A 27559-nucleotide genomic window follows, 5' to 3' on the forward strand; every position below is an offset into this window, starting at 1 on the left:
GCACCACAACACAAAGGCCACGGCCGCCCTCTCCTTCCCCGAGCTCCCAACTCACGTCAGCTTGCTCTTGGCCTCTGTCTCCTTGGGGAACGGGTACTTCCACTTGGTGATGCGCCCCACCTCCCCAGACATGAAGGTCAGATAGCGCAGGGTCTCCACAGCGACATTGATGTGCATCACCTTCCTGAGACCCTCCCGCTGCCAGACATAAAAGGCCACCACAGGGGAGGCGTAGTTTTGGATCCACAGGACATCCCCAGATTCACTGTCCACGGTCACCACCAGCCCATCACCATTGGACACAAAGTGGGACATCTCTGTACAGATCAAATAAACAAAGCATGCTGAGTCTCACCCCATCTTGAAACCACATCCTCTACTCTTGTGGCAGGCTGTAGTCACTCAGTTAGAGGAAACAAGACTTCTGGAATATTCTCAGATCTCCTCTGAGCAATTTCACTTGTTTCCAATGAACTCACTTAGTCTCTATAATATCAAGACACTGGGAACTGGCTGGCTTATAAACACAGGATAGGATCACTCTCCCAAAGGCAATTTATTTGGTGATGTGCTCTACCATTCTATTCAATAAGTGAGAGTAAATATTGAGGAGAAAGGAGCCAATGGAGATGCCTATTAATCTGGCATTTCATAGCAGTCACTTGAAACCCATCGATCAAACTGAAAGTCAGGGACAGCTGTGGTGGCTCATGTCTGTAAGCCCAAGACTTTGGGAGGCTGAGGTGGGAAGATCACTTGAGTCCAGGAGTTCAAGACCAGCCTGGGCAACATAGTTAGACCCCCACCTCTACAAAAAAAAAAAAAAAAATTTAGCCAGGGGAGGTAGGGGAGTGGTGGAGCGTGCTTGTGGTCCCAGCTACTTAGGAGGCTGAGGTGGGAAGATCGCTTGAGCCTAGGAGTTTGAGGCTACAGTGAGCCATGACTGCACCCCTGCACACATCCCGGGCAACCTTGCCTCAAGAAAACCCCCCCCAAAAAAACAAAAAAAACACCCTGAAAGTCAGACCTGAACCACTGACACTGTCCCATGAGATTCACAAAGGAGTCCTCAGAGAAAAACGAAAATATTCTAGGTCCTTGACCAGAAAAGGCAGAGTCCAACTTTGACACCAATGTTAAGGTGACAGAATTGGTTTTTAGTTTTCATTTGAGCGGGGTGAATGTTAACTGCAGAAATAACTAGGGATGAGTCACATTTGCAGAGAGGCCTTGACAGGGTTGTTAATGTCCTATGCTGATTTTACTTCTACTTTCCATGGGCTTGCAGTAAATTCCTTCTGTGACATAGAAAGACTCAACAAGGGGTGTCCTCCTTCCTCTCTGGCTAAGCTGGTCATCATTTCACTTCGGTTTCCCTTCAGACTTCACCAAGGTCCCTGCACACTGACTGTGGGAAGTATTTACGATAAGCCCATGAAAAGTCCAGGGAAAGAAAGAACCTGGTGACAAACAGCATCTTAAAAGAAAATCCGACTTTCTGGAGCAACTGATTTCACATAGGTCAAAAGTACTGGCCCAAGCTTGTGAAATCCAGCAGAGAGCACTTACTGTAGTCCATGTCGTCCTCAGGCAGCGAGGCTGCATAGTCAAAGTAGGTGGCATTCCACCGGAGCTCTCGGGTTTTGGTGTCGTACATGGTGATGGTGTATTCTAAAGAACACAGACCAGCCAGCCCATTACCACAGAGGGGCCACAGTACATACTGAGGTGTGGTCCTTATCTAATTACAAACAAATCCTCCCTAAACTGTAGGCCAAAAAGTCCAGACTATCCATTTTGATACAGAAAGGCAATGTGAGGAGAACTGAAGTCCCAGGCACATGAGTGAGCCTGGCCGACAGCATGTGGAAGCAGAGACGAGCCACCCCTGCTATGCCCTTGGACTCACGGCTCACAGAATCGTGAGCAATAGAATGGTTGTTGTTGTTAGCCATTAAGGTTTGGGGTGCCTTATTACATAGCAATGGATTGCTGATAGTCAAAAACTGGCACCTTGAAGCAGGATGGCACCATAACAAACACCTAAAGCATGTGGCATTGACTTTGGGACCAGCTGGTAGGTGGAGGCTGGGAGGCTGACAAAAAGGTTGGTGGAGACTTGCTAGTGCAGTGGTGGCACTGCTATTCAAAGTGGAAACAGGGTGACCCAGCTTGTGGAGGATGCCATGATGAGTATGACTATTGCTTGCAGTAACTTGGAAGACAGAAAAAATATCTAATCAACTCAGGGATCCAACTAAGGAGATTTCCAGACAGAAAGCAGAGAATGTTGGTTTCTCTTAGCTGTCTATGATATACTGTGAGACAAACGAGCTGAGGAAGAAATTATTCAGCAGAATACAGAGGAAATATAAAGGGTCCAGGACTGAATACTGCTGGAAAAGATTCTCATTATAAAAAATAACTTTAGGGAAAAGATCAAATCCAGGGTACTGCCAGCAACAAAAAATGGGCTCAGGGTAAAGATCAATAAAATCAAAGGTTAAACTGTAAGATCCTTCTTTGAGACCTCCAAAAGATTTTAAGGCGGCCCCTCATACACCCTCTGCGTCAAAGGAGTTCTAAACTCACATTCCAAAGTCTGGAGACTTGTGGGTATGGTTTTTATCTAATGCAATAGACTATAATTTGACACATGGGAAGCTCACATAGTTTTTAAAGGAGTGGTATTAGCATAGACTAAAAGGATCAGAGATAGTCAAATTGAAAAAAAGGGCTTCTAGATCCCCAAATTTCAATGGACAAGGAACAGACTGAGAAAGATACAAAACTGGCCATTTGTTACGGAAAAGAACCGAGAGGCTCTCAGAGGGTAGAACCGAGAGCCACTGAGAGCACTATATTAGGGAACTAATCCCAGAGGGCAAAACTGGGCCCTAATGAAGGAATATTCCCTACCCCTGGAGGAGGGGAACCTGAAAACATGTGCCTGGCTAGATTTCAGAATTACCAAGGTCCAATGTGTGATATGTGTTTCTCTTTCCTGCCCTTTTTTGAGTGAACATGTTTATTGCAGCTATCCTGTCTCCGTCTCACCACTGTATGTTGGGTGGGGGATCAGAAGGGGAGAAAGACCCTGTCTCTTTAATTCACAGGTCTCCAATCAAGAGGAGCTACACCTGAAGAACACCATCCACCTCCAGACCTGATGCAGATCACGAGACATGAGATTTTGGGACTGATGCTGGGATTGGATTTTGGGGGTCTTTGGAGGGCGTGGGAGGGTTGTAAACTACTGCAGCCTGAGGGAGGACTGAAGTAGAACATCTCTAAAGGTCACTACCACCAATTCTTCCCATTCCTGTAATATGCATGTTACTCTTCCCATCAAGAGGCCGAATCTGTATCTCTACCCTTTATTCTCAGTTGGCCTCGAGACTTGCTTTAATGAACAGACTGCAGTGGAAGGAAGGTTCTAGAACTTTTGAGCCTAGACCTTAGGAGGCACTGTAATACCCATTTTTACTCAAGAGGGAGCCCAGCTGCCATGTCAAGAGTCCAGGCTATCTATATGGAGAAAGGTCACATGGAAGTGAACTGAAATCTCAGATACATGAGTGAGGCCAACCAAGCATGTGGAGTAAAGATGATGGGTCCTTGCTGAGTCCTTCCTGAATTCCCTACAGAATCATTAACAATAAAACGCTTGTTTTAAGGCACTAAGTTGGGGTGGTTTGTCATGCAGCAATAGACAATGGAGGCAATGGATTTACACACCTATGCACACACATTCCATCTCATGCATATCCCAGCTCCTTCAAACACCACAATTTCACCTGAGAATGACACAAGTTTTATATCTGGATGAAGCAGGGGCCACTGTAAGAATTTACTTGATGGAAAAGGTAAACACATAAATCCTAAGCAGTCACTACAGTTAGAAGCTGGAATACCTGATTTTTACAGTCTAAGACCTTCCACCCATTCCCAGGAGAGCCCAGCCAGCTTCTGCAGGGTCCAAGATTAGTCTCACTGAGTTTTAGAAATGCAGAGTTTTCCCCAACACTTTCAGGAAGGTTCTCTTTTTTTCAAATCCTTGGCTGTCTGAAAGTTTAGACCTAAATGTAGTGCTCAATTGTAATGAATTCATCCTAGGTTTCTGATATAATTTTTTCCTTCTAAATGTTTTTTGTTTCTCCTTTTAGCTTTAAGTATCGTTCAACAAGTTTCATGGCATCCCCGACATGTGTGAGGTGCTGCACATATGATAATGAGTAAGGCAAGTCTCTGCAGTAATGAGGCTTGAGCCCCTGTTACACATCAGGCAATATGCCTGGTATAGAGAGACAGTAGGTGAGCAAAACAAAGTCGTACCCTCAGGGAACTGATATTCTAGTGAGGGAGGCAGGAAGTAGGCACATAGAATTTATAAATATGCAGTGCCAAGAGTTAAGAAGAAAGAGGCTGAAAAAGGAGGAAACAGAAAATGGTGCGGTGAAGAGGGTGCAAGCCATGCCTGTAAAGGAACAATGACAAGGGGTGAGATGGCTGTCACAACAGGCTTGTTAACTGCTACGTGTGCCACTAGAATGGGAGAGCCAGGTGTTCCTGAGCAGGGTGGAGGCCAAGAGGCTGGAGAAGAGGCTTCACAGAGAAGGTGACTTTTGAGCAGAGTTGTGCAAGAAAAGAGGATATTTGCCAGATAGGCAAAAACAGGCATACCTGGTGGAGAGGGCCACACCACTACAAGCCTTTAAAAATGGCACTGCCATTTGGGAGCTGCAGGCAGTTCATCCTAATTGGGAAACTTTTTTTGGGGGCGGGTGGGGGGACAGAGTCTTACTCTTGTTGCCCAGACTGGAGTGCAATGGTTTGATCTTGGCTCACTGCAACCTCCGCCTCCCAGGTTCAGGCGATTCTCCTGCCTCAGCCTCCTGAGTAGCTGGGATTATAGGCATCCACCACCACACCCGGCTAATTTTGTATTTTTTTAGTAGAGATGGCGTTTTGCCATGTTGGCCAGGCTGGTCTCGAACTCCTGACCTCACGTGATCCACCTGCCTCAGCCTCCCAAAATACTGGGATCACAGGCGTGAGCCACCGCGCCCAGCTAGGAAACTTTGAAAGGAGTGAAATGAGGCGAGAGAGGTGGCAGTCACATCACAGGGGTTTTTCTGGGCAGTGGTGCAGTTTGGACTGTATCCCTTGAGCAGTGGGGGACACTGAAGGGTCTTATAAAGGAAAATGACATGATCAGACCTGTGTTTGGAAAAAGGAAGCTCTGGCCACCTTCTAGGGAAAGAGGCTGGGGAGCTTCTTCCAATCCCTTCTGGAAACAGGCAGGTTGTACAAGACAAAGGTTCATTTCTTACCTGTTCGCCCAAGATACAGAAGAGAGGTTGATGGGCAGAGACTATCTGCAAAGGCTGATGACAAGGTCTGCTGCTTCTCCCCAGTCAGGAGGTCAATAACATACCAGATGTCCTGCTTTTTACCTGAAAGGACACAAAAACACATCATCGTTTACGCCATATGGAAAAAAGTATCACTGCCAAACTAGCAGCCAAGATGCTCTGTATTGAGAGAGATAGACCTGAAATTCTTAGGATGTCATTTCTAAGGTGATGATGTAAATGGTAATGCAGAGACAATAAAACTTCTTAGGCCCATAGGTCTTATAATAATTTAATAACCTAATCATGGTATACAAATTCCTCCAAACCTAATAACATAATTATAGTTTCAAAAACTTTCAAGTTAGATTTTATTGCTTTGATGAGTGGCTTTAAATGTGAAAAGTCTTGCCTGTGAAGGGCAACCCTTTTCCCATGGACTGGGATCTATAGAAATACAAAAATGTGCCCAGGGGTTTATCTCCCTAATAACCATCATTCACATTTCTCAACATCCCTACTAACTAGCCCCCATTGAGAAGGATCTACAGTTACTGTTTATGACTATAATTAACTAGTACCTGGGACTGGTCAGTGGAGTTGGTTGCAATCTGATGCTAAGGAGGTCAAAGTTGTCTCGGCCCCTGGTCCCAGCCAGTAAGTTATTCTCTGGCCTCGGACCATACCCCTAATCTTGGTCAGCTGATTATGACAGGCAGACAGCATGGTAAACAACACTATTAAGAAAATCCAAAGCATATGTATCAATGGTGTACGCCCAACAGCATCCTAGCAATAGAGAGTCAGTAGCACCGGCCTCCAACGTGAAGGTCAACACAGTCACTGTGACGTGTATATTTCTGTTTTGTAAAGCATGATCTCTGGTGGTCATTCGTATCTTCCTAACTCATTGGAAAAGTCTCCTATTTTGGAGACTCTTAGAAGCAGAATATTGAGATGCTGAGGAAGGTCACAGAGCCTTTGAAATTTTTTTTTTTTTTTTTTTTTTTTTTGAGACAGGATCTTGCTCTGTCACCCAAGTACAGAGTACAGAGGTGTGGTCATGGCTCACTGCAGCCTCGAACTCCTGGACTCAAGTGATCCTTTTTGCCTCAGCCTCCTCATAGTTGAGACTACAGGCATGTGCCACTATGCCTGGCTCTTTTTTTTCTTTTTCTGAGATGGAGTCTCGCTCTGTCGCCCAGGCTGGAGTGCAGTGGTGCGATCTCGGCTCACTGCAGCCTCTGCCTCCCAGGTTCAAACGATTCTCCTGCCTCAGCCTCTCAAGTAGCTGGGACTACAGGCACGTGCTACCACACCCAGCTAATTTTCTGTATTTTTAGTAGAGACAGGGTTTCAACGTGTTAGCCAGGATGGTTTCGATCTCCTGACTTCATGATCTGCCTGACTCGGGCTGGGATTACAGATGTGAGCCACCACGCCCGGCTACGTGGCTAATTTTTATTTATTTTTTATTTTTTTGAGATGGAGTCTCGCTCTGTCACCCAGGTTGGAGTGCAGTGGCACGATCTTGGCTCACTGTAACTCTGCCTCCGGGGTTCAAGCGATTCTTCTGCCTCAGTCTCCCAAGTAGCTGGGACTACATGTGCCCGCCACCACATGAAGCTTAGTTTTTGTATTTTTAGTAGAGACTGGGTTTCACTGTGTTAGCCAGGATGGTCTCGATCTCCTAACCTTGTGATCTGCCCACTTCAGCCTCCCAAAGTGCTGGGATGACAGGTATGAGCCACCAGGCTCCCGGGCTATACCTGGCTAATTTTAAAAAAATGTTTCTTCTGTAAAGACAGGGTCTCACTATGTTGACCAGGCTGGTTTCAAACTCCTGGCCTCAAGCAAACCTCCTGCCTCAGCCTCTCAAAGTACTGGGATTACAGTTGTAAGTCACTGTGCCCAGCCTAGAATTTGCTAAAGCTATACTTCTAAAGTTCTAACAGATGTTGCATACATGCCTGTTCTACATGTGTGCAACTTACCTGTGGATCACAACTCTGTTCTCAATGACAAAATCATAATATGAATATGATCTGAAGGTAGAGGGGAACAGAGCTAAGACCATGAACCTTTTCCATCTGGCATGACATTACTTCAACGACCACTAGAGTTTACATAACTCAGCTATTACTTTAATGGATAGACTGGGCAACTACCATGCTCTTAAATATGTTTAATGAACTCGCTTAAGAGGGTACAGCACAAAGATGATGAGAAGACAACACCCTAAGCAGACTATAAGTGAATCGCTGGCAAAAGCTGAAAGACCAGATAGGACACAGTGACATAGATGGTCAGAAGATTGTCAGATGTTCCCAGGGCATGGCCCATAGAGAGAAAAATCTGTGCTGATTGTTTCCTCCAAATTCCTAGGCTGGGAGTTCCTCATTCTGAAGGTGTGGAAGGAAGCAAGCGTCCCAGTGTCCTGAGCAAAACCTTAAAACTCTGGCCTGCACTTGAGACCCAGAAATACACATAAAGCTTCTCAAGGCATGAATAGGCAATAAGCACTTTCAGTTCCTCAAAAAGAAAGCTGCTGTATAAATACGGGCTATTATTACTACTATGATTTCAAGATAAATACAGCTCTCCTTTGTGTTGCAAATGCTTTTTTATTGACATTTTGGCAGCAACATGGTAAAAGAAAAGCAGGTGATCTGATGCTTTGAAAGCTGTGACCCCATAGGTATGAAGGCAGTTTATCTAGGCAAGCTATTAAGTGCTGTTTTATCAAATATTCTGATAGCAGGAAATACTAAGAAAGCCCTATAATTAACAGGCAGAGCCTGGCTTTCCTTTCTTGGCTTAGACGATTGTATTCACTTTAAATTTCATCCATTTGCCACTGGGTATGTTGCAATCTTGGAATCTCAGGACTAAATCAACACAGCAACTAAAAGCTTGTTAAATGAGTAACCATATTAATGATGTCAATTCTTCTCCCAAGTTGGGGGAACCCTTTCTTAATTGGTCAGCTGATCCTGGGGAGAACAGCACCTGAAGCACAACCCAGGAAAGAAAGGGTTGGCAAGGCGGTGTCTGCGCCCTCTCTCTCCACATGCCACTTTCCCAGATTCTGGGACTTACATCAAAGAGACACAAGTCTCAGGGTTGGAGACAGGAACTCTTACCCATGTAGAGGATTCCATCTGAACTTCGGCATGGGGATGCCTGCACCAATTCTGGGATGGTAAAAGGAAGTTTCTTCAAAAAAAAAAAAAAAAAAAAAAAAAGAGTTTAACGAAGTCTTGTGCAATTATTATAATTTTACCAGGCAGTCTGTTTCTATTACCTAATTCTGCTAAAAAGAGAGAAGCACTTTGCAGATGGGAGTTTTCCTAACTGAATACCAAGGAGAAGGGGGCACCCTATGCTTCCACATCTATTTTGTTTTCATTTTTATTTTTTTGAGACAGGGTTTCACTCTGTTGACCAGGCTGGAGTGCAGTGGCGCCATCTTGGCTCACAGCAACCTCTGCCTCCTGAGTTCAAGTGATTCTCCCACCTCAGCCTCCCAAGTAGCTGGGATTACAGGCATGTTGCCACTACACCCAGCTAATTTTCCACGTCTATTTTGACAAGCTCCTAGATCCCTGAGCTCCATAAACATCCACTCCTTTACTTGACACCATGTGCGGACGCCCCTCAAGGTCTCCTGTCCAGGGTGCTTCCCAGGGGTGACACAAACGTTTTCTGAAAATATTTACACAAATATGGAAAGTTATATATTCCTTGAAATTCTAAGAGTGGGAGAAAGAATTGTCCTGGCTTGGAATACAGAGCCAGAGCTGGCTAGACTGAGTAGAATGACAGTCCTCTGTAGAACCCCATGGGAGGGAGCCACGACATTGATGCTGAAGGGATGCAACCTTGGTGCCAAGCTCAAGCTTCGAGGGAAAGGAGAAGTCGCCATTACAGGGGCAACAGAAGAGTCTGAGGTGGAAAAGAGTTCTGATGTTTTCTTCAGTAAAAAATTCACTATTGAAAAACAAGAAAAATGGAGGCTTTTGGTTTTAAAGAGGAAGTTAAGATAGGTGCCAGGAAAAGAAACTTGAAGGAATCCAAATGTTTCAACTGCATTTCATCATAAAACTGATTCTTCTGAGTCTACAGCTGTCATCTGACGAGCTCTTTTGGTTAGTGCTCGTTTCAGTATACTTTATTTTTAGAACATTCTGTGTTCTTGAAATTGTTCTATAGATACCTGCTTTTATAGAAATGCCTCTACTGCATGGTCACCTTTTTCTCCAAGAAAGAAAAGATTTCTCTCTAGCTTTAATAAGCAGAGCTTTGCATACTAAATAACTTGGATTTTCCCATCATCCCAACATTCAAACCAAGCCTCAGAGGAGGAAAAATGCTTCAGAGAGGCTGCAATGACTGGGTTTTGCCACGTGTTTCTGAGAATCAGAAAGGCACTGCAGATCGTCCAGTCTCCTAGAGTTCTGTGGTCTCTGCTTCAAGGCCCAAGCTTGGGAAACACTGTTTCTGGAGCTGCTAAACCACAACCCAGGAAGGAGCACAAGGGAGCGATGAAGGGCATCCTCTTTAAGAACCAACTCCAACACGAGAAGACACGGCCCTGGACATACTCCTTCACTTCTCCAGGCTCAGTTTCCACACCTCTAAAATGGGGATATCACCCACAGGGCTGCTGAGAGATTCAAATGAGATAACTTATACAACTCACTCAGCCCAGTTTCTGGCAAACAAATTGCTTAAGAAATGAGGACTACGGAGCTGTGGAGAGAAACCGATGGAGAGCAGTTTTGAAGGTGAAATACACACAGCTCTACACAAGCTTGCCCTCCTCCCCTCTGTTTTGGTCACAAAATAATTTTAAAATACCCAAATAGAAGCCCACAATCCACTTACAGCCTAGACAAGTGGTTCTCATCCTCGGTTGCACATGAGAATTACTTGGAAGCTGTAAAAACTTCCTACTGATGCATAATACGCAAACAGAAAAGCACTCATCATCACACAGCTCAGTCAGTGTTCACAAAGTGAACATACCCACGGAACCAGCATCCAGGTGAAGAAACAGAAGCCCCCCTCTCTCTCGACCCCCTTTCTAGCCATAACTCTCCAGGGTAACTATTATCCTAACTTCAAAACAGCAGAGACTCGTTTTTCCTGTTTTTGGCTTTATATAAGTGAACGGCAGTGTGTGGCCTTTTTGGTCTGTCTTGTTTTGCTCAACATCACGCTTGCGAGTCATCTGTGGTGTGTTGTCGTCAGACTGTTGGTCCTCATCACTGGGCATGCCTCTTCTAGAGTTGATTTTTCCACTCCACTGTGGATGTTATTTGGCCACTCTGCTTATTATAAACGGTGCTGCTGTACATTCGGGAACGTGTCCATTGGTGAACAAACGTGCATTTCTCTTTTGTTTTTTGAGATAGAGTCTCGCTCTGTTGCCCAGGCTGGAGGGCAGTGGCGCGATCTCAGCTCACTGCAAGCTCCACCTCCTGGGTTCACGCTATTCTCTTGCCTCAGCCTTCTGAGTAGCTGGGACTACAGGCGTCCGCCACCACGCCCGGCTAATTTTTTGTATTTTTAGTAGAGACGGGGTCTCACCGTGGTCTCAATCCCTGGCCTCGTGATCCGCCCGCCTTGGCCTCCCAAAGTGCTGGGATTACAAGTGTGAGCCACCGTGCTCAACCACAAACATGCATTTCTATTGGGTCTGTAACCTAGGAAGGCATTTCTGGGTCCTAAGGACTTTAGGACTTACTGCCAAACAGTTTTCCAAAACACTTGTGCCACACTGCACTTCCACCACCAGTAGGTGAGAATCCTGGTTGCTCTATATCATCACAACGTTTTCTTTTTCTACTTCCCTTGTTTTGGCCATTCTGGTGAGTAGCAGTATGGCACTGTGACTTTAATTTGCATTTAATAATGACTAATAAAATGGAACATCTTTTCATATGTTTATGACCATTTGGATATTCTCTTCTGTTATTCTTCCATTGAGCTGTCTTTTTTTAATGTACCATAGGATTTCGTTATATATTCTGAATATGAACTTTTGTTGGATGTGTATACTACAAATACTTTCTGACCTCTTAAGAAGGAAAAGTTCTTAATTTTAATATAGTCAATATATTGATTTTTTTGCTAAATTTATAGTGTTCTTTAATATCCTATTTAAGAAATCTCTACTCACTCTAAGATCAGGAAGATGGTTCCATTACTTTTTTTTCTTAAAGCTTTATTATTTTGCATTTCACATTTAGATGGGTGATCTATCTGGAGCTGATTTTATATGTGTTGTGGGGGGTAGGAGTCAAGACTTTTATTCCTGTATGGATATCCCAATTGACCTATATCATTTATTGCAAAAAACACTGTAAGCTGGGTGGTGGTGGCTCACGCCTGTAATCCTAGCACTTTGGAGGCCGAGGTGGGTGGATTACTTGAGCCCAGAAATTGGAGACCAGCCTAGGCAATATGATGAAACCCCATTTCTACCAAAAATACAAAAAATTAGCTGGGCGTGGTGATGTGTGCCTGTGGTCCCAGCTACTCAGGAAGCTGAGGTGGGAGGCTGGCTTGAGCCTGTGAGACAGAGGTTGTAGTGAGCCAAGATTGTACCACTGCATTCCAGCCTGGGTGACAAAGTGAGACTCCATCTCAAAAGAAAAGAAAAGAAAAGAGAAAAGACAAGAAAGGACACTGCAGTGTCACCTTTGTCATAAATCAGGTGACCATATGTGTGGGCCTGTTTCTAAATTCTCTTATGTGAGGAGCTTTTAAAAAGTCCTGATGGTCAGGTGTGGTGGCTCACGCCTGTAATCCCAGCACTCTGGGAGGCTGAGGCGGGTGGATCACTTGAGGTTCACGCCTGTAATCCCAGCACTCTGGGAGGCTGAGGCGGGTGGATCACGAGGTCAGGAGATTGAGACCATCCTGGCTAACACAGTGAAACCCCATCTCTACTAAAAATACAAAAATTAGCCAGGCATAGTGTCGGGTGCCTATAGTCCCAGCTACTCGGGAGGCTGAGGCAGGAGAATGGCGTGAATCTGGGAGGTGGAGCTTGCAGTGAGCCGAGATAGCGCCACTGCACTCCAGCCTGGGCGACAGAGCGAGACTCCGTCTCAAAAAAAAAAAAAAAAAAAGTCCTGATGACTTATATCAATTAAATCGGGACCTTCTAGGATTGGGCTCTATGTTCTAGGTCCCAATGCTGTTTTTTCGAATTCCAGGTTATTACAATGTATAACTAAGGCTGAAAACCACTGGTTTAGATTCTCAAATGGAGATGAGGATGGAATAACACATGACTCCCCTAAGGAGTCATTGGAAGGTGGGGCAGGTGGAGACAGCATTTCCCTATATCCCTCCCTCCTAAGGTGAGGGTCACCAGTTAGAGCAAACCCTGTTCCTAACATTATATCCTCTAGTGTATGGGCTGGGCCATGAAAACCTGCCGGTCTGCATCCATGTTTCTGAACTCTGGCACCACATTTAAAAGCTCATTTAGGAAGCTCTCTGAAAAGACTGATGCCCAGGCTCCCCTCTAGATCACCTGAATCAGAATCCCCAGGGGTTGTTTTTAAAAGCTCCGGGCGGGAGACACAGTAAGACACTGTGCAGACACACTTAAGGACTGCTGGTCTAGAACCCCTGGAGTACAAAAGGAAGCTAAATATACTCACCGTCAGGCCTTCATTATTCTTGCTTCCAAGCGTATACAGGCTGCCATCATTAGGATCTGGGAGAAAGGCAGGCCTAGAGATTAAATAATAAATATCAAAGATAAATTATAGTCCAGGGCACGGAACAACGTATCAAAGCCACGCGAACCCATGATGGAGGAATAGAGAGTTGGGGGTGGTTGTGTGTGGGTGTATAAGTGAGTATATAAGACAATTCCACCCACTATTCTCTCTCAATTCAACCACAGATAAATAAAATACCCCTATGGTGGTAAACACTATCCTCGACTGGAGAAAAGTGGCCTGAAAGGAAAAATCATACAAAACCACAGAAGACAAATCATCATTTGGTCAAAGCACTCTGGATGAAGGCAAAATATGTGAAAAGGACCCAGCAAGTCCACTTTTCAATTTCTACATCAATTGTATATAGAACTTCAGGCATTAATATTTAATAGCATAGCGTGGTACATAAACAGGTAGAACAAATCTGCTTTTAGTTTTCAAGAGATATTTTTTGTTTAACTGGAGGCAATAAAAGCAAACTCTAACGGCTGGACATCAGAGAGAACCCGCCAAAGGGACAGATCAAGGTCTCTCCGTCAGTAGCTTCCCTTGAAGCAGATGTGAAGTGGTCTTTTGTCAAGCTAATCTGCTAAAGACTGAACTATAACTACAGTCCCTCAGAAACTCTTGGCTGAATTGTTCCTTTACTTAGGTTGCGCCATCATTTAAGGCTCTTACAGGCGCTATCCAGCTTTTACTCCAACACACGCTCTGCAGTAGCAGGTCACATTCACCTTTTTTCTCCATGATATGACACAGCAAAGAGGAAGAGGTCCAGTCCCCCTGAGCACTTTGGAAGTTTAAGCTCAAAGCTCAACTTGAGTTTCATCTCAAATAAGCCTTTTTAAAATCACTACCCTTCTCCCCCAGGAAACTGACGACCTCCTCCTCAATACAGGCTTTCATCATAGCACCTGTAAGACTTTGTATGTCACTCACGGTTATTCCTCAAACTTACACATATATGCACTCCCAGCAATTGGCCGCATAAACACTGATTGAATGAAGAAGACTGAATTTAAGCGAAGTACTGAACAAATCAGAAAACTTACTCTTCCACATGCGTTGGGACCTGCAGGACTGGATCTGTGCAAAAAAACAACAAAGGCATCATCAGAAACATCCCAAAATGTCAAGATTCCCAGAGGCTTCCCAGGACCAGGTCAAGTTGTACTGGTAATAACTTTCTCCCCCATGTTAACCTACATGGTCTAGTGTACATGAAGGTCATATGCACGTTTGCATCATCATGTATATCTTTTAGAAAACATATCCACAGTGATGCAAATGTAAGCTCTTGGATAGTCACCGAGGCTGGATAGAGAACTGAGACCAGAGCAGAACTGCTTTCAAGAAACTTGCATATAACTTGGGGGATGGATGCAGAAGGAAGAACCAGCCACCACCCACAGTGGACAAGGGGTCAGAGCATCACTATCTGACACCTCAAGGACTTCTAAAACCTAAATCATTACCTTGTCTGATGCCTGGAGTAGCTCTACATGTTCCCATTAGGAAAAGTAAAACTGGTTTAAGAACTGACTTTGATTGGATAGCAAATGGACACACCTCTTTGGAGCGGTAATCCTAGAGCCTCCAAGTGTTCATTCCCTTTGGCCCACCCATTGCATTTCTATAAAATCTAATTTAAAGATAATATAAAGTATAGAAAATGGTTTTTGTACAACAATGTGTATGTAGCAGCATTACAAATGACCTATCCAATAATGTGGTTAAATTACAGAATGTCCCCTGGGCAAAAAATTAAGGCTTCTAAGAGGGCTAATAAAGTTTTAAGACATAAACAAACCTACGCTACTATGTTCAGGAGAAAAGATAACATTGTACATATAGTATTAATGCAACTATGGGGAAAGGCTTCAATGTACCTAACTAGATGGAAAGATCAAAAATGCTAATTGTAAATGATCCTTGTTGGAAATGCAACTCCCCCCAACCTTTTCTATATCTTAAAATTTCTGCAAGAGCAGGTATTACTTTTTAAATTGAGAATGTGTTTTTTTCTCTAAGTCAATTTTACATTTGCAGCAATTAATGGCAGAATTCTTCCCTCCCTAGATTTTCCTTGGCAGAAAGCAAGAGGAAGCTCCTGATTCCAGGGGCAGATGGTGGTGGCAGTGAGAGAGCATGAACACTGGCACAGCAGCACTGTGTAGTGAGAGATCTGTAAGTCCGCAGGCAGGAGATTCACAGCGATGAGGTATTTCCAGCAACCAAAACCCCACAGCCTTGCTGTACACAACTTAAGCTCTGGGGGCAAGAACAGCAAGTATTCTTATATGATTTTGTATGCAGAATTCCAGACTCTGTAGGCTCTGCTTATGGTGACAGACAGCTGTCCAATCCATCCAACTATTGGATGAAGGAAAATCTTTTAAGCCTTATCATATGTTGACTGTGCTTAAAAGCCCAGCTCCTATACAAAGGCATATGGTGTTCACAATAACAGGTACACACACCATATGTGGTCTGTGGGCAGCAAACAAACAATTCACTAAACCAAAAACACTTTAGGAAACAGAAAGAACTTTCAGTCAGTAAGCATATGTTTATCTTCCCCATTAATCACCTCTCGGTACACTCTCACAAACAGACTGATGCAAGAGACAGGAAATAAAGGCACACCACACTCATCCTACTCAAACAAGCTAGTCAAGGTGCAATAACCCAGTTACCTTAACACGGGCCTGAAGCCATGCAAGTCAAGAAGAGCAAGAATATCATATTCCGAAGAAAACATGGCAGTAAATGGCATCTTTTTTGTTTGTTTCAGCCACTTAAAGGTATCACAGATAAACGCAGATTAAGACGACGCAGCCAAATTCCAGCAATTCACCAGAAACAAGACATGGAGACCAATATGATTTAAATTCCTGTTCATAACCTGATCTTGGCTGTACAGTGTTTGCTCAGTCTCACAGACTTGTCTTCAGATGCAGATTTTCCTGGTTTTCTATAGTTTAGCCACTGGTCACCTGACACTGAGGCCTCAGGTCCCAGGATGTGCTCTGTACCAGGAAAGTTCCAGTTAAGACTCAGGACGTCGGCAGGAGACAGGGGAAGATTCCTGGGACAACTACATTGGTGTTTAAGAACTGTGATTTTTTTTTTCTAGGCTTAGGAGAAGATAAACTCCAGTAGGAGGACCTTATGGTTGTCTTAGCATTTCCCATCCACTCAGTAAAGTAAGTACCTGGAATAAGCCTCTTCAAAGCTGCAGGCCAGGTAAAGACACAATTATTAAGACAGTTCTGACAGAGGCAGACACACTGCTGCTTGGCCTCTGAAATGTAACAATGACCTAATTCCGTAAATGTTTTTCTTTAAGAATCATCTGAATTCAAGATTTGCTTTAAAATACTACAGAAAATAATTATATGGGGGTGGGGAGGACAGATAAAACAAAAAATGGCAGGCTGTTGATAACAGTTAAAGATGAGAAATGGGAACCCTGGGGTGTTACTTTACTACTCTCTGTACATACGCTTAAATTTTTTCATATTAAAAAAGGTTAAAGAGAAACATCTTTGGAAAGTCAGCAAAAATAAAAACAAAGAGCATTATCTGAAAACGTGCAATGAAAGAACAACATGAAAAAGTGGTTTTGATTTAATAATAAGAACTGGTATCAGGCAAGATTCTTGCTTTAAAAAAAAAGTTCTCAGCCATGTGAAAAGAAACACTGTCCAGCCTGTAGGGATGTAAACAAATACTGCTGTAAAATAAGCCACTATCTATATGGGGCCTGATAAGAATAAAAGCCAATGTCACCAAGTTGTTTTACTTTCAGAAAAAAAAGCTGGGGGGAGTTACTTCACAAGTATAAAAAGTGGCTGTTATATAAGGTAAAGGTAAAGGTAAGGTTATCTGGTAAAGGTACAGATATGGGAAAATGTAGCTGAAATAAAGGTTTGGTCTCCCAGGATTAACACGGGAAAGAAACAAACCTGCTCACTGATCCCCTGGGAGCAGTCACTGGCCTCAACTCCACTCCCCGGCCCCCATCGTGTGTCCAGCTGAGGCCTGGAATGGCACAAGCTTTATACCTGCACGAACTGACATCCTGGGTGAGGTCAGGAGATGCTCATTCCTAGGCTATTGTGCTAATCTAAATCACCTCTTTAAGCTCAAATGACAAAACAGACGTCCACATCTTTCCTTTGTCCAAGTTCATAAGGGTAAAGTTTTAAACATTTCTGTCCCCAAAAGCAGTGAATTTTGGTCCCCACTCCCTCCTCCACACAGGGAGGAACATTGCCAGCTTCTCCCTTCAGCCTTTCTTCTCACTCAGAGAGCACACGCCTCTCTTTGATTTCCACCCTAACCACAGTGGGGTTCTAGGCTCCCCTCTCCTGGGTCCCCTCTCCCGGGTCCTCTCTGGATCAACTGGACACATCCACTACTTCCCACCAACGCCTCAGCCTCTGCTTGCCCAAGTCACACCCTCTGTCTTTTGCCCCAGGCTGGCTTCTACTCCTGACTACCGTATTTTACTGACAGTACCACTATTCTCCTAGAAGACAGCCATGACTCAGACGACACTGTTGACATCTATTTCTCCCTAACACATGCTACCAGTTGCTAAACTCTGTGGTCTACTTCGATGCCAATCATAGTTCTGTGTCCTGTTCCCATTCCCTTCAACACCTTTGGAACCCTTTGTCTTCCCTCCTCTCCTAATCTGTGTGGTCTTTGGAATCAGACAAATGAAGGCGTAAATCCTGGCTCTGCCAATCACCAGCTGAGTGACCTTGGCAAAGTTACTTAAACTCACGGAGCCTCAATTTCCTCATCAGTAAGGAAAAAAAAATAGAGATAAATCAACCTCATGGGGCATCTCTACGTGGATTAAATGTTTGTCAAGACTGTAAGCCAATGCTTTGACACTGAGAAGAGTGATCCTTTGAAAGGCATAAATCAGATTAAGCTTCTCTGTCACTCAAAATCCTTTGGTGGTTCCCCATCTCACTCAGTGAAGGTCAGTGTTTACACAGTAGCTCAAAAATCCCAAGCAGTCCCTCCCTTTCAACCTGTCACCCTCTAATAATCTCCCATTATTTCCCACACACTCCATTCCAGCCATGCCGGCCTCCAAGTATTCAACAAGCACTGCCAGGCCTGCCCCTGCCTCGGGACCTTTGCACTGGCTGTTCCTCTGCTTAGGTCTTTGATCAACTGTTGGCATCTCAGAGAGGTCTCCCATGATCACTTTCTACTGCCCAGGATTTCCAACCCTTCTTCCCTGCTTAATTCTTCTCCATGTCACTTACCGCCTCTGTAGTTCTGCATATTTTATTGCTTACTTAATGCCTGACTCTGGCCACTGAGGGTTGGGATTTATTTTTTTGTTATCTGCGTCTTCCCAGGGATCTAAAACAATACCTGACACACAGGTGGTAACCAATGCATTTGTTGAATGGAGTAATTAAGTGTCATTTCCTGTCTTAGTCTGTTTGTGTTCCTATAAAGGAATACCTGAGGCTGGGTAATTTATAAAGAAAAGAGGTTTATTTGGCTCACAGTTCTGCAGGCTGTACAAGAAGCATGGCACTAGCATCTGCCTCTGATGAAGGCTTCTGGCTGCTTCCACTAGTGGCAGAAGGCAAAGGGGAGCTGGCGTGCACAGAGATCACAGGGCAAGAGAAGCAGCAAGAGAGAGGGGAGAAGGTGCCAGGCTCTTTTTAACAACCAGCTCTCACAAGGAACTAATAGGGTGAGGACTCACTACAGTGAGGACAGCGCCCAGCCATTCATGAGGGATCCACCCCCAAGACCCAAACACTTCCCATTAGGTTCCACCTCCATCACTGGGAATCAAATTTCAACATGAGGTTTGGAGGGTCAAATATTCAAACTAGAGCAGTTTCTTTTCTACTTCCACTCTTACCCAGCCTGGAAATCCATTGTTGATCACTTTTAATAATCCAGCAGATAAGCTCTATTCACCCTGAACCCAGGATCTGCATAGTAGTCCCTGTTCCTCCACCCAGGCTTCTGAGCACGGCTGTAGAAAATACTGCGATCATTTGTGGAGATACCATCATACACAGTATCTCCACGGTGTGGCCAGCTAGGCCCCTGCAACTAGGAGATCCTGGCTGACTTCTGTTCTCACCCCTGTAGCTGGTATTTCAAACTACTCCTTGCCTCAAGGTCCCTGTCTCTCCACAAATGACTCTGCCTTCTGTGTTACAGGGGAAATTAAGGGAAGCTGAGTGAGCTCGCTGAAACTTCCTACCCTTTGCCTTCTACATTTGCTCAGCTCCACCCTTCCTTTCACATCTCTATAAAGGGACGATGCTTTTGTCTTCTCACTCATAGGTATTTCACACTCACACTAGATCCTGTCTCCAAGGATCTTCAACTCCTCCTTTGCCTGTAAATACAAAAACCCCTTGGCTCTGCCCACTCTTCTGCACAGTCTCCTTTTCCTCCAAAATGCATCCATTTAAGTTTACAGTTCAATGAATCTTGAAAAACACACACACCCATGTAACTATCTTCACCATCAAGATACAGAACATTTCCATCACCCTAAAACATTTTTTCATATCCCTTTGGATTCAACACTCCCAAATCCTGCTCCCGATAAGCACAAGTTCATTTTGTTTTTTCTAAAATTTCACACATGACCACATCATAGATACTCATTTGTGCCTGGCCTCTTTATTTCACATAATGTCTTGGATATCCATCCATACTGTTGTGTGTATCATAGTTCACTCTTTTTTACTGCTGAATAGTATTCTACTGTAAGAATTTACCACAATCTGTTTACCTATTTACCTGCTGAGGGATATTTGAGTTGCTTCTATTTTTTTGGCTAGTGTGAATAAAGCTGCTGTGAACATTTGTGTACAAGTCTTTATTTGGACGTATTTTCATTTCTTTTCTTTTTCCTTTTTTTTTGAGATGGAGTCTAGCTCTGTCGCCTAGGCTGGAGTGCAGTGGCACAATCTCAGCTCACTGCAACCTCCACCTCCTGGGTTCAAGTGATTCTCCTGCTTCAGCCTCCCAAGTAGCTGGGACTACAGTGTGCACCACCACACCCAGCTAATTTTTGCATTTTTAGTAGAGACGCGGTTTCACCTATTGGTCAGGCTGGTCTTGAATTCCTGACCTCATGATTCACCCGCCCTGGCCTCCCAAAGTGCTGGGATTATAGGTGTGAGCCACAGTGCCCCACCCTATTTTCATTTCTTAAAACACTTAAGGAGGAGGACTGGCTGTATCATATTGTTTACATTTGGCAAGAAACTGACAAACGGTTTGCAAAGGTGGTAGTACTGTTTTATATTTCCACCAGCAACGTATTAGAGATACCTGTGGAATTTTTAGAATGTTGATTCCTAGGTTCCTCCTCCAGGAAGCTGACTTTGTAGGTAGAGACGGGAATTTGCCTCTATAACCCAAGGTGGGTGACTGAGCCATGCAGGGAAACTACACTGCTCCGAATCCTCTGTTCCACTTTCCTGCCTTCTTACCTTCCTCCACTCACTGCCCTCTGGCCCCTACTCTCAGAATAAGATCAGAACTACCACTGTCAAGTTCCCGTGACCAAAACCAACACTTGCAAATCCTCCATATGGCATCTGACAATGTTCTCCCTTGGACTCCTGACCCAGTCCCACTTGCAACTGCTATGGCTGTCTCAACCCAAGGCCACACCCCCAGGACCTGTTCCTCGGTTCACATTCCCCAGATTGGCTGGTGGGTTCCACTTCCACCCAGTCGTACAATCTAGAAACTCAGAAAGTCCCCAAACCAGTCCCTTTTAAGTGCACCTCTAGCAGTGATTGCAAATGTTCTGGGTTGGCCCTTTTGAAAAGTATTTAAGGGAGAGGGACGGGGATTACCACGTGTTGATCATTACTGAAGCTGGGCACTGGGTACATGGTTTCATGATACTACTCTCCTTAATTTGGGGTATGTATAAAGTTTTTATAAAATGAAAAGTTAAAAGAAAAAAAGAAGCTAAAAACAGAAGCTATTTAAGGCAAACATCTGCAATAGGTTGGAGAGAATGGCCTGTTCCTCCTGCTCTCACCTGTGGCATAATTCTGGAAAGCCTGCTCTTCCAGTTGCACAGGGCACAGAGACTGAAGGGAAACCTATGTTAAGAGCATGAAGGACCCCATCAGGACCATCTCAGGCTTCCCTAAACGCAGGGTTGGCAGAATTCGTGAGGGAATGGGGAAAACATGAGGTGATAAGTCAGCTGAACAGAAAAATGTCTTTGATGAAATCAACCAAAATTTAAATAATTGTTTCAAACCAGACTTCAAGATTGATGGCCTCTCTCTGGAGGTAGCTGTGGGCACACTTCCTTCCATGTAGGAAGAAATAAGATCCCTTTGATTACAGAAGCCACAAGAACAGGTTGCTCACTTGACTGGAGCTCAAGGAGCCTTGTAAGATCCTTCTCTTCTCTCTCCCAGATGAGCACGGATATTTCTGGAACATACTGCTTTTGCTTTTCCAGTAGAATCTAGATGACCTCTGGCTTTACCACCCTCTTCCACCTTGTTCTTTCTGACCCCATCTGACCACCTTTCTGAGCCCCATAACGCAGCATTGGAAATCAGCTCTCTCTCCTGTACGGCTAAGATATCACCACACAGTTAGGAAGTCCCCAAACCAGTCCCTTCTAAGTGTACCCCTAGCAGTGATTTTAAGTGCTCTGGGTTGGTCCTTTGAAAGGTATTTAAGGACCCAAAGAGCAGAGATGAAGTCTCAACTGCTTTATAGTCTGTGTAATCCTCTACAGGCATGCACCCCCATTACCCACCCCCACCAGGAGGAAGAGGACTGATATTCTGCTACTAGTAACTTTCTGTTGAGATGCGCCAAACACATCTCAGAAACAATTGTCAGACATCTGCTTCAGCTGGGTTCTCTGTTAAGTGCCATGCAGGATAAAGAAGGGAGCTTATGGTTTGAGTTACAAAGCTAATATACAAGAACCATACATAACGAACTGCTAGAACATGGGGCATGCACCACAGGCTTTCCTAGGTGGGGACCAGAATACTCAGAGCAGAAAACCCTCATAAAGGCAGCCGGCCCCGAGCACAGGGATGACAAGAAAACATGAGTGAAAAACTGTCACTGTGTTCACGGGACAGAGGACGGAGGCTCAGCAAATGTGACATGTTCCTCCTGAGGAACACCACAAATGAGGCTGGACTGTAGGCAGTGACACCATGGGGAAGAAAGCCTTGAAAACTCTGTGATGTGGAATAGTCCAACTGGAAGCCTCTGAGAAAAAGAAGAATGTCGGCCGGGCGCAGTGGCTCATGCCTGTAATCCCAGAACTTTGGGAGGCCAAGGCAGGCGGATCATGAGGTCAGGAGATCGAAACCATCCTGGCTAACACGGTGAAACCTCGTCTCTACTAAAAATACAAAAAATTAGCCGGGCGTGGTGGCAGGCGCCTGTAATCCCAGCTACTCAGGAGGCTGAGGCAGGAGAATGGCGTGAACCTGGGAGGCAGAGCTTGCAGTGAGCCAAGAATGCGCCACTGCACTCCAGCCTGGGCGACAGAGTGAGACTCAGTCTCAAAAAAAAAAAAAAAAGAAAAGAAAAAAGAGGAAAGTGACACAGGGTGAGCATCCCAAATCCAAAAATCCAAAATCTGAAATGTTCCAAAATCTGAAGCCTGAGCGCCAACGTGACGCCCAAAGGAAATGCTCATTGGAACATTTTGGATTTCAGATTTTCAGATTTGAGATGTTCAACTGGTAAATACAATGCAAATATTCCAAACCTGAAAATATCCAAAATCAGAAACACTTCAGGTCCCAAGCATTTCAGGTAAGGGATACTCAACCTGTACAAGCCTCTGAAGGCTTGTTAGACAGGCGGGCATCAAGGCACAAAATGAAGGAAAAAGGGGAGAAGGAATCACAAAGGTGCTACAACAGACAGACCCCAGTCGGGGAGGAGGGATGAGTGAGGAGGGGAGTCAGAAACAGACGGGAGGGAAAAGAGTGTCAGCAAAACGGAGCCCTGTCTAGATAAATGCAGTGGGAGAAAGGAAAGAGTTAAAGGTGACATGGAGATTTTAACCCTGGCTGACAGGTAACAGTGAAACTAGAAAGGCATAGTCTGAATGAGGTAAACAACTGCTATTTTCTCAAGAATGTGTTTAAGGTTCTAATACTGTTTTCTTATTTAAAAAAAAAAAATCACTAGCAGGAACAAACTCATTCACCCTTCCTTAATTCAAACCTTCAGTCTCCCAAATATGTTTCATATATTCGAGTGGCCCAATTAGGGAGTATTTCTCCCCAATGGCAGCTCATTCCTTCCCTCCAGAGAAAAAGCACTTCATTAACCTAAGCCATAAACTCCCATTAAAGCTGTTAGGTCCAAATTGTAAGACAGAAAGTCTCAGACATTCTTTACAGTTCAGTTGTCATGAGGAAAGCATTTTTTTTTAAGACATCTAATCAAAAGCTACCCAAATTCTCATCTCAGCAGAACTGGAAAAGGATGTAACAAGTTTTCTTTGGAGGTAACCTCCATAAGTCATTAAATGTCACATTTGACAAAGATGATCATGTAGAAATGACCAAGTAATCCAGAAAACTGCCCATACTAAAGGCAGCTGAATTCTACTGCATTCTCATTCATCTCCACCTTGGCAGAAGTAACTCAGGCCAAAAAACACACTGAACGTTATAATCAATCATGAAGGCACTGAAGACAATTCAACAGTACAGCCTGTGTCCAAGTGCCTCTCAGGATGTCATAACTTCACAGAATTCATTCCTGAGTGATGGGGTGCCATCGAACCAGATGCTCAAAAGTGAACAAAGGGACAGGTAACTAAGTCACAGACAAAATAAGGCACTTTATCCATGTACTTCAACAATCACAACCGTATTCCAACACACACCAACCAATGCTGCAAAGATGACTCATCGGAGCTGAGATCCACACTACTACGTGTGTAGCAGCTGCTAAGAGGAGCCATCTGAAATGAGAAATGCATTACTTTGAAGCAAGTCCCAAAAATAAGGGAGGAAAGTGAGTGGGGCTGCAGAAGAACAAGGCTAGTTACAAGCCAGTCCCTGTTGAAGCTGAGTGATGAGTACATGCGGGTTCTTTATATAATACTTCTACATTTGGGTATATTTTAAACCTTCTATGTTTAAAAGTAAAATACAAAAAAAAAAAAGAACCAACACATTTTCAAGATGCTCAAAAGCAAAAACAGGTTTCTCTCACAGTCCCTCTCGTAAAACTTAATTTTCAATCCTTCACAAGAATGGAGAGGAAACAAACACTTTTCTTATATTTAAGCAGTGAGGTAGAAAGGTAGATGATGCATATTGTAAGCCTAGAAAAGTCCTTGAGAGAAAACAGATTAGATCTGCTAGCAAAACATCATCACTTTCCACAATTTCCCCTTCTCATGTTTCCATTGCACTTCTGAGGACGGATCTCCAACTCTTCCAGAGTCACACACACACTGCCTAAAGCGCAGGACAGAAAACCCAACCACCAAAAGCCATGCAAAACTCAAGATCAGAAACCACAACCGGAAACTGTCATGACTATGATACAAGCAACAAATGATTCATCCTGAGAAGGCAGTCAAGTCCCATCTGTTTCTCAGGACTCCCAAAAGACGTCCAGGCAGAAGAGTTCTGGGACTCGAGACAGCATCAAGTGCCTCGGACATTTACTGAGCATCCTGGCTGCCCAAAGCCCCGGCAAGGAGGTAGAAATCCACTAGAAAGCAAATGAGAACAAAAATTCACAACACAAACCAGAAGTGCCACAACAGAGGGTGCAGAAAAGCAACTCCAGAATCCAGACAAAAAAGTGGCTCACCCTGCTTGAGAAGACAGGGAGGCAATCTGGGAAGGGGTCTTCACAGATGAACAGGAGCTTGTCTAACATTGTAGGCTGCTGGTGGAAAGGGAGCATGAGCAAAGGCCAGAGGTCTCCAAGGCCTGGTAAGGAGTTACATGGCTGCAAGTAGGGCACCTGCTGGGCAAGGGAGGGAGCCCAGGGAGTTGGGGCAGGGGGCGGTGAGAGACTATGAACGGCCTCGCACATGCACTAAGGAGCTTAGACTTGACCCTGTGGAGCAGCACTTCTCAAACTAGCAGGGGTGAAGGGCCAGCTGTTGAAATGGTCAACCCATCATGGATGATGCTCACGTTTCCTATTTGTCCTTCCCTCATCATTCATAGGTAACACACCACACACACTGGCACAGGCGCAATGCCACCACTATAGACAACACCAAGAGCATTTCAGCAGGCAGGGTACAGCTAGGTCCAATTGGTCTTTTTGGAGGGTACATCTGAGGGCAGTATGATGAGTGAACGAGAGGGCTAAGGTGGGGAGGGGGCATGGATGGTGGTCAGGAGGCTGTTGCATTCACCTAGGAAATGAATGCCAAGAGCCTGGCTAAGGCACCAGCAATGGGGCCAGATAGGAGGAGTCAGGTTTGCAGGGTCCTTCCCAGTCTACATGACAGGGCTTGGTGACCACTGGGCATCAAGGGGGAAGTAGCACAGCATCATTCTATTTTCTCTAGTTTCTAGACTGCTTGGCCGTGATTCTGTCAGCACAGGGAGGAACTGTGGCAAGAGGCACAGGTTCAGAAAGAGAATGTGAGAATCAAATTGTCTTCAAATTTCAAATAACTTTGTTCTGACTCTTCCCTCCAAAGAAATCTCCAGTATTATGTCCTGTTTTGTTCACCTGGTATACACTCAGAACCTAGAGTAGTATCTGGATAGCTTTATCATTTATCTAAATGTCCACTCAAGGGACATCTTAGGAGTCTGGGCCCAGCTGGCTAGGAGAGGAGTCATATTGCATATTTAGCAGATTTTTATGATTAGTAAAGAATGGTTCTAATTTGACCCAGCCCTTCATGCCTACTATTATTGGAAAGGAGACAGAAGAAAACGGAGCATGGTTACTAAAGAATAACCTGTAATTTGATGGGGATTTGAGTGTTAAAAATCAGCATTAACTAGTATTTCAAGGTGAGCTCGAGAAGCCCTATATCAGCCCTGGAAATACTAAAGAAAGTCCTCTCAACTCCATCAGGCCAAAGCAAGCTAATCTAAAACAAAACGTGATGGCAACATTCTCAGTTTGCATTTGGTCTAAAAGTACACAGATGAAATGTATTCAACTATATTCATTGGTGAGGTTTTAGAGAAAGACAGACTACAGTTACAAAATCACTGCTTAGAAGGATGGCCTCTAAAGCAAAATGTCACAACCCAAATGAGTTCCAGAAGACAAAACACATTTTCTCTGTTAGGTATAATTTGCCACTATGGTGTAAGAAACCTCCATTTCTGGGAACCACAACACATTTGACTGAGGAACAAAAGCACCTGCCAAACCAACACAGAAAGCCAAAAAAAAAAAAATGCCCAGTTTGTTGGCTCCTGAAAAAAGTAAACAGCAGAATGAAGTCGCAGGCCTCTATTCTGAAGAACCCCAGTGTGGTGAGTTAAAGGTATGTGTTTGCATCAGCAAGTTTATTCCATTCAACTCTGAATCCCTCTTTGAGACCCAGACCCAGGCTAGTATCCTCTCTTGTGTGGACTAGTGCAATACACCCCTACCTGGTCTCCCAGCTTCTTCCTGGCCCCATCTGTTCAGTTTCAACACAGCATTTGTTGATCTTGTAAAGTGGAGGCCATGTGCCTTACTCGGCTCAGACTACTACAACAAAACATCATAGACTAGGGGGCTTGAACAACAGACATTTATTTCTTATGGTTCTGGAAGCTGGAAGTCTGAGATTGGTTTCTGGTGAGGGCTCTCTTCTTGGCTTGCAGACAGCCACCTTCTCACCATGTCCTCACATGGTGGAGAGAGAATGAACAAGCTCTGGTCTCTCCCTTCTCATAAGGACGCTCATCCATCCTAAGGGCCCCACCTTCATGATTATCTCCCAAAGGCCCCTTCTCCATGTACCATCACACCGAGGGCTAGGGCTTCAGCTTATGAATGACAGTGGAAGGACGACACAAATATTCAGTCCAGAACAACAGGGCATGTGGCTCCCTGCCTCAGGTTCCTCCAATGGCTGAGAAAAAGCCAATGTCCTCACACCAGTCGCTAGGCCCTGCACCACTGGTATCCATAGGGAGGGCACAGCTCCCTAGGGAATGCTTGGGAAATCGACGAAGGTATTTTCTGGTGGTCACAGAGACTAGGGGACTTTATAGGCACTAAGTGTGGGGGACCAGGGATTCTAGTGGTCCTGCACAACCAAGGATTGCCCTGCATCTGCAAGCCACTCTAATGTCCTGCCAGACATTCTCACGGGTCAAAACCCTTTACTAATTATCTGAGCCTACAGTCTGTTTTACACATAAGCACCCATGTACTTTTTCATAATATACTGAATTTTCTCTGAACATAACTACTGTGTAAGGCAGGTAAGGCTAT

At 44.5% G+C, this 27559-nt stretch overlaps 1 protein-coding gene across 1 annotated transcript in view; it reads right to left on the reverse strand.

The window, feature by feature from the left end:
• The window catches only part of ERN1 (endoplasmic reticulum to nucleus signaling 1), a 92043-nt gene that overhangs the window by 23435 nt on the left and 41049 nt on the right, over positions 1-27559 (reverse strand). Inside the window, exons 3-8 of the mRNA XM_011947995.1 lie at positions 14152-14185; positions 13034-13106; positions 8498-8570; positions 5334-5456; positions 1570-1671; positions 56-317 (exon numbers count right to left, since the gene is read on the reverse strand). Of these exons, the coding sequence (XP_011803385.1) occupies positions 56-317; positions 1570-1671; positions 5334-5456; positions 8498-8570; positions 13034-13106; positions 14152-14185 (667 nt within the window). The remainder of the gene's footprint in view (positions 1-55; positions 318-1569; positions 1672-5333; positions 5457-8497; positions 8571-13033; positions 13107-14151; positions 14186-27559) is intronic.

Source organism: Colobus angolensis, unplaced genomic scaffold, assembly GCF_000951035.1.
Source record: "Colobus angolensis palliatus isolate OR3802 unplaced genomic scaffold, Cang.pa_1.0 Scaffold271, whole genome shotgun sequence".
Classification (NCBI taxonomy): Eukaryota; Metazoa; Chordata; class Mammalia; order Primates; family Cercopithecidae; genus Colobus; species Colobus angolensis.